This window comes from Jaculus jaculus, chromosome X (assembly GCF_020740685.1).
Source record: "Jaculus jaculus isolate mJacJac1 chromosome X, mJacJac1.mat.Y.cur, whole genome shotgun sequence".
NCBI classification, from domain to species: Eukaryota; Metazoa; Chordata; class Mammalia; order Rodentia; family Dipodidae; genus Jaculus; species Jaculus jaculus.
The window spans coordinates 18,243,039-18,256,846 of NC_059125.1; the positions used below are offsets into that span (position 1 = coordinate 18,243,039).

Consider the following 13,808-nt stretch of genomic DNA (forward strand, 5'->3'; position numbering starts at 1 on the left):
TTCAGTGTCTATTAGGAGGAATTATGTCACATTGTTGGTTAGTAAAATAGAAAGCACTTTAGGTGTTTCAAATAGAGAAGACTTAATACTGGGTACTCCTTCAGGAGGTGGTAGAAAATGTAGAACCAGCACAAGCCTGGAGAAGCAGTGTAAAATAGTAGTAACAGTGGGGAGTTGCTAATAGCCTAGAAGTAGAGGGACAACACAAATGTTATATTTTTATTTTTTAATTTAAATTTTATATTTTTTAAATTTTATATGAAAGCAAAACACTTCTAACCAGGATTAACTCAAAGTTGACTTATGTGCAGGAAATTGGACTTATGGAATGGAAGGTGGTATTTACAGAAAACTGAACTCTTAATTGTTAATACAGAACAGTAATCTTCCCATTAGTACACATTGGTGATTATAGATTATATCCTCATTCTGGTATATTATGAGAAAACTATTACATTCACTTCTGGAAAGTGATTAAGTTAACAGAATTTATATGAACACACAAATATAAAAGTGATGCTTCCTTGCAAAATTCACATGCTAATGCTCAAGTTTTCCACATTTAGAGATGAAGTCTTAGGGAGATAATTAGGAGTAGATGAAGTCACGAGGATGGAACCACCACGAAGGAACCAGTACCCTTAACGAATGGACACAAGAGAGTTTGCTTGCAAGGAGAGAGTCTCCAAGTGTGTAGCTAGTAGGTCCTCACGAGAAACTACCCTGTTAACACATTAATCTTGACAGTTCAGTCTACAGAACTCAGAGAAATAGTAGTTCAATATATATTATTTTATTGTGGCAACCCAGGCTATCAACTGGCTTTGTAAAACTCAGACTAATTTGTGTTTTAACTAATGTTCATAGAAGTGTTCAATAAAAGATGTGGATGGATTGAAACAGGTCACAACATTGGAAAAGTATCAGTGGAGCATTAGGAACATGTCAGATTTAAATGGCTTTCTACCTTGCACTAGATACTTTCTGAACCTTGACTAGAAGTTATTTAAACTTTCAAGACCCACAACATAAAAGCATGTTGAAGTTCATTAAACTCATCCAGATTTCACACTGAGAGTGTTTAAAGTTTAAATTGTCTCCCATAGGGTTCAAGGCACATCTAGTGTGTGTTTTCTTTGAATACTCCTGTACTCTAGATGAGTCATAGCACTTCAGGAAGGAAGTGATAGAAACACTGATTTCCATGCTAAATTTTTTGAGCATTCAAATAAGAACCAATGGATCACTGTTATTTGTAAAGCACTATAGTAAAATATTCCCTTCAGGATGATTACATTCTAGTATTAGCCAAGCAAAAGGATAAAACATATGTGTAAATTATTAAAATGTCTCAAACAAGAAAATATAACTTTCTGTTTAATAGTTTGGCATAGAGGGTTCTTGAGGACATTAGTTCTGATAAACATATAAGTATGTGTGTGTATAACATATATAACTGTATATAATATATATTATATAAACACACACACACACACACACACACACACACACACACACACACACACACACATATCCCTTACATATTTTTCACAGTTTTGTGTGCTTATAATGGAAAGGTGAGAAAAGCACAAATTAGGTGTTGAGGTTGAAAGGGTAGATTCAGGTTATAGTAAAGGAATATACCCAGTCTCAGATTCAAAGGTACAGACTTTAAATATATTTTATTTTTATTTATTTGAGAGAGAGAGAGAGAGAGAGAGAGAGAGAGAGAGAGAGAGAGAGAGAGAGAGAGAAAGAGAGAGAGAGAGAATGGACATACCTGGGATTCCAGCCACTGCAAATGAACTCCAGACACATGAGCCACCTTGTGCACCTGGCTTGTGTGGGTTCTGGGGAATTGAACCTTGGTCCTTTGGCTTTGAAAGCAAGCGCCTCAACTGCTAAGCCATCCCTTGAGCCCAATTTTTAAAAATATGTTTTTTAAAAATTTTGATTTATTTGATAGAAAGAGGGAGAAAGCGAGAGAGAAACCAATGGCACAGACTTTAATGTTTTGATAATGGGAAGTGAATGCCTGTTTCAAGAGGAAACAATTTACAATGACTACTATGCATCATAGTAATTTTCTTACAAGGTATGGAGATGCCATCTAACTTTCACTCCATCAAGTAGGAAGCCGGGAAAGAGTCTTTAAAGGGAAGAAAGTAAATATTTTAGGGTCTGTGTGTCACATGTGTTACTTTGCTTGTTTCCTGTTGTAGCTCAAGCAGTAAAAATATATATTTATTATGAATATAAATGGGTTCCATTGAAATTTTATGTTCAAAATGGAGTGATAGGCCATATTTAACATATGGCTCCCTTGTCATTTTTATACTATTTTTCTATCCTTAGCAGAAAACTAATGTAAAGATAACCACTCTCATGCATGAAAAGGTAAGGAGTGGTAAAGAACTGTATCAAGCTGAGACCAGAACCTAGCTAAGGTAGCAATCATGATAGCTAACATGTGTATGAATTCAACCACACATTAAATATTCTACCAAATATGTTGTACATAATAGCACATAAACCCATTATCAAAACCTTTTCTAAGGCTTGGCATTGTCCCCTCTTTCTAGTGAGAAAATGTTCAGGTAACTTACACAGGGTAGTGTATAGGAAGAAGTACAGAAAGGATTTAAACATAGAAAGCCCCACTCAGGATACCATATTCTCAAATACCATTTCTTGCTGTTTCTTCATAAGTTAAAGTGCATTAAAATTTAGTAATCCAAATTTTTAGTTAACATTAGAAGCTTGACAAAAATGCTTAAGAATTTGCCACATTCTGTATATGAAGACTTTGATGTCTCATAGACTCTAAGGTCTCATGGGAGCATTTTGCTATCTTTGAATAGAGATATGTTTTACTGAAAAAGAAATTCTGTAAAAAGTATGTTACCCAAGGTCAAAGTAGAAATAGAAATCTCATATAATTGAACTATTTTGCCAAGTGCAATACTGCTAATGTTTGCCAATGTTTTAACACTACTGTATGATGCCATAAGTGACACTCTGTGATCTATGTTTGTGGTGGATTGATTCAGGTGTGCCCCATAAACTTATGCATTCTGAATGATAGGTCTTCAGGTGGTGGCAATTTGGGAATTGAAGCCTCCTGTATTAATGGGGGAAGGTTTATGGGTGCTATAGCCAACTTCCCCTTGGCAGTGTTTGGCATACTCTCCTGCTTTTGTCAACCTGATGTTGGCCAGGTAGTTATGTCTATCCTCTGATCATCATTTCCTTTGCCATCATGGAGCTTCCCCTCGTATCTATAAGCTGAAATAACATTTTCCTTCTACAATCTGCTCTTGTTCTGGTGTTTTCTGTCAGTAACATGAACCTGACTAAAGTAAAATTGGTACCAGAGGAGGGTGGGATTGTGCTTCTACAAACCTGAATGTGTGACTTTGGGCCTTTCAGAGCTGCTTTTGAGGAAGGAATGTGGAAAGATTTGAAATCTTGGCCTAACACATGCTTTTCAGTGCTGTAAGTACAGCTTGATGGTCTGGTCAGAGTTGAAAGAACTGAATGCAGTAAGAACTATGGACCATGAGGTTTGGCTTATAAGAGTGAGAAAGAGTTTTTCCTGGACTGGGCTAGAAGCAGTTTGTGTGAGGGGCTTGCTGTTATGACCATGTCCTGAGAACCTGTGCAGGGCTCTGTTGCATACTAGTGGACTGGTGTGAGCACAGGAATATACCACATAGAAAAATGAAATCTTTGGGTCAAAACTGCTACCCATGTAACTATTTGAGACATTACAAGCTTTGAGATTGGACCAATTGATCTATGTTGGAACATCAAGAAGAATGTGGACACTTGAAGTAAGAGTCCTGAATGCTGAGGGAGTTTGCTGTTCTTCAATGTCTGCTTCACCCCTCCACTGGATTAACAAGTTGGCAGTCCACGTGGTACTATGGAGCATAAGAAATGCAGGAAACAAGGGTAATTGAATTTGTAATATGGTTTGATATTTGAAAATGGCCATGGGCAGTATGAAGCAGTCTTGTTGGATTATCTGCATGGAGACCCAATAGAGCCATGAGAATGAACCATGGGTTGCAGTAGAGAATCAGTGAAGATCCCAGGACTATGGAATGGCTGCCAAGGAGAACTGCCAGTGATGGTTGAAATTTCCTGGGACTGTGAGTAGCCTACCTGAGGAAAGAAATGGAACTCCAGAGACTTATTGCTGGATAGAATTATCAGACTTGGAGACTTAACAATGGTTAAAACTGTCAGTCTTTGGAGCTACAGAGCCTGATGCTTTCCCTACTTGTTTTAAATCTTTTATTGGTTGAATATTTTTTTGCTATGGCCAATGCCATTTTTTTGTGTGTGAATAATTATTCTATGCCATTATGTTTTGTTTTGCTTTTTTTGGACTATGGGAATGTTTGATCACTAGGATTGACCAAAAATATGGGGACATTTATTTATCATTATTATTTTTTTTTTTGAGGTAATGTCTTACTCTAGCCCAGGCTGACATGGAATTCACTATGTAGCCTCAGAGTGTCCTTGAACTCATGATGATCCTCCTACCTGTGTCTCCCAAGTGCTGGGATTAAAGGTGTGCAGCACCATGCCCGGCTTCTATGGGGACTTTTATTAAAGTTGTACTGAAGACATTGAATTTTACACCATGAATGATTATCAGTTTATGGGGGCCTGAGGTGGAATGTGGTGGTTTGATACAGGTGTCCCCCATAAATTTATGCATGCTGAATTCTAGGTTCTCGGCTGGTGGCAATTTGGGAGTTGAAGCCTCCTGGAGGCAGTGTATTATTGGGGGTGGGCTTATGGATGCTATAGTCAGCTTCCCTTGCCAGTGTTTGGCATACTCTCCTGCTGCTGTTTTCTACCTGATGTTGAGAAGGAAGCAATGCCCACCCTCTGCTCATGCCATAATTTTTCTCTACCATCATGGAAGTTCCCAGGAGTCTGTAAGCCAAAATAAACCCTTTCCTTTTACAAGCTGCTCTTGGTCAGGTGTTTTCTGCAAGTAACATGAACCTGATTACAACAATGCTCAATAGCATCTTTGATATATATTGGTGTCTGTGTGAATAATAAGGAATATGCTACAAGTTTTCATGTGAGGATTCAGATCATATGTTTTTATGTGAGAGTAATTATTTTTCCTTGTGAAAGAATATAGCATGATCAGTATGATGAAAATTCTACTTTTCCTTTTATCTTCTTTAACTTGAATGTAGGGAAAAGCTGCTGTGTTCCAGAATGCAGTAAAATGATACCCTAATTAAGAATATCACCCAACATAGAAATGTGTAGAAAATATATGGGCATATTCTCTCAAAGGATTTTATGTATTATGACTTCAAGATACTTGTGTGTGTCAAAATAGTTGAAAGTATTATGACTGTGCTTTAAGGTGTTCTGCTCACAGGTTCTTTGTACACATTTTATCTTTATCTTTGAATATTTTGTCTGTGTGTAAGAAACCTCCCTTGAAAATACATTTGTCACAATGTTTTTGTCATGTAGATAAGAAAATAAAAGAGATGTTAAATTGAAGACTAGACAAGCTTTTAAAGGAAAGGTTCGCCCCCTAGTGACACATTTAATTTCACAGGACATGTCCATCTTTTGGTGTCTAGTTTTAAAAAAACATTTCATTTTTGATTTTAAATGAAATGGCAGTAATTTCAACCTGAGCATATAAAACCACATCACCACACATCTATTACTATTATAATATTTCATCTATCACTCAAGAAAATATGTCTATTAACTTTTGCTAAGGTGGTTTTCTTGCATCAAAGTGTTTCAAACAGATTTTCAACTTGTCCAAGATCAAAAATAGTCTTGAAATATCTGTGGTTTAGCAACATTTTAGTTTTAATCATTTTGGTCACATGAGTTTTGTCCATATTATGTTCTGTTCCTTGGCATTATAACTAATTCATCTAATATTTCTGGTTCTGGCTTCTTGGTCAGGGCTCCCATAATTTTAATTTTTTGAGATAGTTCCCATTAATGTATATGAGAGGAAGATGTAAAGGTGACTTCTTTAAATTGTGTCACATTTTAGAAATAGACATTATAATGGTATTTGAATGATTACAATTTGATACCAAATTTAAGTAAGAAAGATCATTTTAAAGTCCCTTTTATCTACTAGTTATTGAAATACTTTAATTAAAGTTTACCTTTCCATAAAACTGAAATTTTATTCTGTTAAGTGTAATCACTATCTTAGAAATCCAAAACTTAATTTGCACGTCAGATAATTTAAGGGGATTTATAGCATCACTAAGTTGAAATATCATTAGCAATGGTTTAAATTATTTTATTTTATTATTTATTTATGAGAAAGAGGGAGGGGGAGAGAGAGAGAATGGGCATTGTAAGTCCTTTAGCCACTGCAAATTAACTCCAGACACATGCAAAACTATGTGCATCTAGCTTACTTGGGTTCTGAGGAATCAAACCTGTGTCCTGAGGGTCACAAGCAAGTGCCATAACCAATTTGCAATCGCTCCAGCCCTTAATTAGAGTTTTAAGAGCAGAGAAAATAAATATCAGAAATGAGGAATTTTCTGGACAAGATAAAATACACATGCCAAGACTTAATGATATTGACATTAAGTATGTAGTGTTTTCCTTGATAATTTTTAGAAATGTTACTTGTCTTTAGCTGACAATTTAATACTCAGATGCACACAGTATAAAGCATGATATAAATACCACCAATGATGCACTGGGAAGAGAAGATAACAATTAATCCACAAGCATGTACATATTAAAATTAGAATTCCCCAAATTTGATATGCATCTCAGCAAGCATATCTGAAGAATACTCAAGAGCAGCAGAAAACTTGAGAATGCCATGAAAATGCCAGAAACAATATCTGCCAAAGTGATAAGGAATTAAATGAATGTTCAGTTTTCACTTAAAAGCTAAGATTAGAGTAGGATTCAAGAAGAAGACTGTTTTCATTGCATAGTAGAACATAAAAACTGAATGTTAGCCATCTGTACTCAAAGCTCATGGGAAGCATTTTTAAACCTTACTTCTGCTTCTTCTTCACTTTTTCAACTGGGATAAATAGATGAGAATATCTACTGGCCTTGTATTAAAAACAACCCAATGCTAGAAGCTTTTAACTTTCAGATCTGTAAAAAAGATGGTGTTGAATGTTAGACATCAGGATGTAGGCTGATTGCATATTATATTGGGACAGAGAACATTTATTACAAAAACAAGAGATATTTTTGAAGAAACAATCCTAAATAGAAACACTGGATAAACGAATGAATAAGAAAGCTGGGTGTGGTGGTGCACACCTTTTATCCCAGCACTCAGGAAGCAGAGGTAGGAAGGCCGCAGTGATTTGAGGCTACCCTGAGACTACATAGTGAATTCCTGGTCAGCCTGGGCAAAAGAGATACCCTACCTTGAAAAAAAAAAAAGATTTAATTGAGATGATTTCTAAGCAGTAGTCTTGCATTAATTTGGTTAAAATTCTACCCATTTCCACAGGTAATAAAATGTCACATTGCTGAAAGGGGAAAAGTCCAACAGTTACATTTTGATTAATTCCATTTCAGAAAGGAAGTATAATGTGTTAGTCTATGCTCCTGTGGCTGCTTTAACCTAGGTGAAACGTTTACTAAATCTGCCCTATCAATATCTGAAAAAAAATATTTTTGAATGTGTGTTTATAAAGAGAAAAACACTGTCATCATGCTGCATTGCCTATTATATGAAAGGGAAGTTCAAGCACTTGGTGTAAACCCTATTTAAATTTATACACTTAGGTAAAATAATGAATGAGGAAAGATCTCTCTGTAGAACATCATATTCAGTGACTTAAATTGGTCTGAATTATTAGAACAACATGCCAAGTGGTTTCCAAGTATCCCTTAAAAATCTTAACAGAGCAACAAGCAGACAGTTACCATGGTATTAACTTCACACACCCTTCATTGTACAGAGATAACCAATTTGCTTGTCAGAGCCCCTAGAGTAAGAGTTGATTTAAACCTAATTCATATAACAAGATGCTTACTTTTTATTAACCATCAAAAGCCCCAATGTAAGTTAAGCCCAAGATTCAGGCCTAAAACCTTTTTAGTTAAAGAGACTATTCAGTCAACCAAATTCCTTGATAATGTGGACACAGGCATTCTAAACTCTGATGTTTATGAAGTCAATACCATGTCTGAGACATGTTAAATACTTAGCGTATATGCTGTAGCTTGGGAAAATAGAGATATTTAAAACATGCAGTTTTATATTTTCAGAAAACATACATGTCTGAATTTATTTTTTTATGAAAATCATGTATTTCCATACTTAGCAAATGACCTTGGTTAATAATGTTTGCACAAGAGTATTATTATAACATTAACAAACAAAATAAATGCAAATACTATGCCTACTGGAAAATTTTATTGAACATCCCTAGAATACCTCTTTCAGTATGATGCCAAAATACCTTGAGATATGTTATAGTTTCATGGATTTATATGTTGAAATGTGCAATATTCATATAAAGTAATAGAGAAAGAAACTAGGGAGACCACAGGTAAATTTTACAGTAATTTTCTTATATTCTAATCTCATTTTTTATGACAGTTATTTTTTAAGGTATGATCTCTCTCTAGCCCAAGCTGACCTGGAATTTACTCTGTGTCTCAAGGTGGCCTCAAACTCACTGTGATGCTCCTATCTTTGCCTGCTTCTAAATGCAGCAAATGGACTTCCTATGCATGTGCCACTTCATGCATTTGGCTTTATGTGGGTACTGGGGAATCAAACTTAACTCATGTCATTAGGCTTTGCAGTCAAACACCTTAACCACTGAGACATATCTCTATCCCTGTCAGAGTATATTTTATATAATTAAGTCAAATTGATTTTTAAAAAGGGATAAGTATGAACCAAAGTAATGAAAATGGATTATACTAGCAAGTAACATTTTTAGCATCAAACCTTCCAGTGTAAAGTTGAATATGAGTCAGGGAGGAATTTCATTTCATTTTATGTGGAGGGAGAAGGGCAGAACTAAGTTACAGTTTTAGTTTCCTAAGATACTTGATGGAGATATGCTACTTTAACAAATATTATTTATTTATTTATGACAGAGAGAGAGAGAGTAGGGAGTGAGAGAGAAAATGGGGGCATGACAGCCTCTTTACACTGCAAGTGAACTCCATACACACATCACCTTTTGTGCTTCTGGCTTTACATAGGTGCTGGGTAATAAAATTCAGGTGGGCAGGTCTTGTAAGCAAGCACCTTTAAATACTGAGCCATCTCCCTAGCCCAATGCCCAATATATATTTATATATATATATATATATATATATATATATATATATATATATATATATATATATATCTTTAATAAAGTGATATTTTAGAGAGGTCCATCATCAAGATTAGATTATACTTGCTCATATTGAATTTTGTTCTTCATCTTAAAATAAAAACTTGAAAACAATTTGAGTGATTTTTAAGAACCAGGATAACATACCATATATGCTTTTCAAATCATTTTACTTTTAGTTCATATAAAATAATCCAGCTGAGGAACAATTAGAGTCGCTTATTCACACTTGGTTGCAACACAAACAAAAATGTTGTCATGGTAAGTGAACAACCAGAAAAAAAAAAATGTGTAATGAATTCGACTTTGCACACATAGATTGAAATTCAAGTCATGAGCATTGATAAAATTGTTGGTGTAACAAAAATGTAGTAGATTTGTATCAGGAATGAACTGAGTTTTGTGATCCAGGAAATAATGTAAAGGTACAAGAAGATTTACATCTTTTAAAAAGTGATTATAGAAATAGAAAACAGATTACATTAGAATGGCATCATGAAGATGAAGGAAGGACAATTTCAACATTGTGGGTATGGTCAATAGCCATAAATATTACTAAAGATCAACAAAATGAAGCTCACCATTGAGTTTGTAGACATGATCAGTTTTTCAAATGGTCCTATTTAGAAAAAAAAAAAATAAGTGAGTAATAGATTGAAAAGGATGTAGGGGAACATTCTAGTAAACTGGACTACACATACCAAAACCTTGTTTTTTATAAAACACAAGAAAGGAAACAGGAGACTTGTTGACTTTTTTATGAGTCAATGTATTATGTTTGATTTTCCTTATAAAAATGTACTTACAAGGGGCTGTTGCATTTCAGTCATAGATGATAGAAAATTGATAGGTTTACAAGACTGAGAATTCAAAGTATCACATATAAAATATAGGCAAGTTGACTGATATTTAAGTAAAAAGAAGGAAAGTCACTGTAATGAGAACAGTGCTATACAAGCAGAGAAGATAAAATGTTTGGACATGGCGGATAGAAAGTTTTTACTATTTTCGTACATTTTAATATAAACAACCAGGGTCATCTGGATAAGAAGAGTGGCCTAGAGCTTTGAAAGCTTCAGAAAAGCCATTATTGATAGTCTCTCTAGTAAGTAGTTGTGCAAAGTGATTGCAGGAATTTATAGTAGGGACATAGGGTAAAGAAAAGGATGCAAGCTGGGCGTGGTGGCACATGCTTTTAATCCCAGCACTCAGAAGGATTGCCCTGAGTTCAAGGCTACCCTGAGATTCCATAGTGAATTCCAGGTCAGCGTGGGCTAGGGTTAGAGTGCCTCGAAAAAAAAAAAAAAAAAAAAAAAAAAAAGAATGCAGAATTCAGCCATTTCATTATTGTACAAATGAGTACTAAGGAATCTGGGTTATTGATGCCCAAGATCAAAACTCCCCCTGTTTAATACTTGTGAGGCATTAATATCTCAGCATCTCTGGTGTTTATCATTCAGTAACAAACCAGGGAGAGACATTTAGATTTTAACATTGGCCAAAAGAAAGTCAAAACCAAAACAAAACAAAAAATATTTAAAATATTCTGATGCTGAACATGAATGAATGTTGATAAGAATACAATATATTTCAATAGATTTGTTGAGTAAATTACCAAAGGGGACATAAATATTTTTATGCATGAAATCTAACTATGTTTTATTCAGCATTAGTGATGAAAAATAGAAAATTTAAATGAAACATGGATATTTTCTAAGATGAATAATATTCCATTGTGTGCATATCTACCAAAGAAACTCAGGTCTCTTCTTTAACTTGGCAAGAGTCAATATTCTTAATACTTTCAAAGAGCTAAGGAAAAATGTTTTAAAATAGCAGGGTATATAAGAAGATATTTAAGCCGGGTGTGGTGACACAAGCCTTTAATTCCAGCACTCGGGAGGCAGAGGTAGGAGGATCACCATGAGTTTGAGGACACCCTGAGACTGCACAGTGAATTCCAGGCCAGCCTGGGGCTAGAGTGAGACCCTACCTTGAAACACACACACACACACACAAAGAAGATATTTATTTCGGCAAAATTACCTACATCAAAAACCTAAACTAACAGTCAAATATCATTTCTTGTAACTACTCGTGGGGCATTTTTTCAATTACATCTAGTGTTGAAGCACTCATTTACCTCTGCAAGGAAAATATTGTATGCACACGTGTATTGCTGTAGGTATGATGATAGACAGATTACACACATGCCCACACAGAAGGGGAGAGGGTAAATGGAGAGAGGGCTTCTTAAAGCATGATCATCCAAGACATTGGACCTCTTATGTTATAATTGCTTTCTCAGGATGTGTGCTGTAAAATGTCAAATTACAGTTTGTAATTACCACACCCTTACTTGGATTATTCTTATCCATATGCCATTTATCATAACAAGTTGACCAGTCAAGTCCAAAAGTAATATGCTTAATGATGACATGAGACATGCATATCAGAATTATTTTTCAACTGGACCAACTAGCAGAATTTTTCACAAAAATGCATGTCAGAAACTAATTTTTTTTAAATTTTTTATTTATTTATTTGAGAGCGACAGACATAGAGAGAAAGACAGATAGAGGGAGAGAGAGAATGGGCGCGCCAGGGCTTCCAGCCTCTGCAAACGAACTCCAGACGCGTGCGCCCCCTTGTGCATCTGGCTAACGTGGGACCTGGAGAACCGAGCCTCGAACCGGGGTCCTTAGGCTTCACAGGCAAGCGCTTAACCGCTAAGCCATCTCTCCAGCCCAGAAACTAATTTTTAAATAGTACAAATATTGAATAATTCGTGTAATAACTTATAATATGCATTGAGGTGGATTAAATTGCCTCCATGACCACAAGATTTTAAATGAAAGCTGACTCCAAAGTTTGGGTCCACCTAACCAGGGAAATCATGGTGCCATTCAGAAAAAATTGGGAGATCAGATTGGGAAGAGAATGCTAAATGTGAATAAATTATTTTTCTTTTCATAAGAAGAAAGAGATAATAAGAAATGATCACCTTTTTTTTTGGTTGTTGTTCTCTTAGGTTGGATGTCGATATAACTGAACTTCATAGTTGGATTACTCGTGCAGAAGCAGTGCTCCAGAGTCCTGAATTTGCTATCTATCGGAAGGAAGGCAACTTATCAGACCTGAAAGAAAAAGTCAACGTAAGTTCTGAATTAAATTTTATTCCTTTTGCTATTTTGTACCATTCACAAATTCTTTGGCTTCAAATCTTTTTATTTATTTATTTATTTGCAAGGAGTGCAAGAGAGAGAGAGAGAGAATGGATGTCCCAGAGTCTCCAGTTACTTTAAATAAACTCCAGATGCATGCACCATTGTGTGCATCTTGCTTTACATGTAGGCAAGTGCCTTAAACAATGAGCCATCTCTCCAGTCCTGACTTCAAATACAATACAATAAAATGATTTTTAATATATGAGGTATTTCAGATTAAAATTAAGTATTAGCATAGGAAACAATCTTTTCAGGAAGTTTTCATACTTTTAAAATTAAGTATTACTTAGTTGGAGATTATCAACATATAAAATGAACTCATTGTGATTTCCTAATGTATATTTTATAGAACATAAGAATAGAACATTGCACAATAGAATAAAATATAGAAGAATGGAATAATAAAGTGTGCCTTTAGTGTGATGAGTTCCTCATAGTGTCAAGTGTTTGTGATTATGTTTTCTAAGTATTTCCCAGGTGGTGGAGCCTTTGAGATGTGGAACCTTGCTAGAGGAGGTGTATTTCTTGCAGAATTTGGGATTGATTACTCGAGCTTGACTCTCTCCCCCTGTGGATACCTGAACTTGTGAACTGTTGTCATGCTTTTTTACACTGTGAGGAAATGTCCCTTGGAACTAAAAGCTTGAAATAAACTCTTTACTCCCATAAACTTATATGGCTAGGATTTTTTAGACCCTAAGTGTATTCCTTTTCAAAGTGTATAGTTTGGCATTTACACAATTATTTTTATTAACATAATATAAGCTGCTTCATCTTCTGGAAAATTATCTGAAGTTTTATTATTTAATTTTGACAATTACAAAACATTTCTTTCTGATATGCATTTAATAGCATTTTCTAAGAAAAGTTCTACAAGACAGAATAAATATAAAAACAAACTCCATAAACATGAATGTAAAATAATTTTAGCCTCAGAAATGTCATATGCAAGCACATGTATTAGGATTCAATTTATGAACTACAAAATCCATTATATGATCGCAAACATAATATTATTTCAAATATCAGCTCATGAATCCTATGGGCTCAGAAATATTGAAGAGTAATAACAAAAACAAGTTTTGAGATAAAATAATATATATTTTAGTCTGCCTAAGGATGGAACATAATTTGTCATAAGTTATTAGAGGTAACTACTTATATTTACAATTAGGAAAGTTATTTTGAAGTTTTTATTTTGTTACTTTTATTT

At 34.8% G+C, this 13,808-nt stretch overlaps 1 protein-coding gene across 1 annotated transcript in view; it reads left to right on the top strand.

Moving 5' to 3' along the window:
- The window catches only part of Dmd (dystrophin), a 2,157,654-nt gene that overhangs the window by 755,994 nt on the left and 1,387,852 nt on the right, over positions 1 to 13,808 (top strand). Inside the window, exon 18 of the mRNA XM_045140973.1 lies at positions 12,400 to 12,523. Coding sequence (XP_044996908.1) covers positions 12,400 to 12,523 — 124 coding nt within the window. The remainder of the gene's footprint in view (positions 1 to 12,399; positions 12,524 to 13,808) is intronic.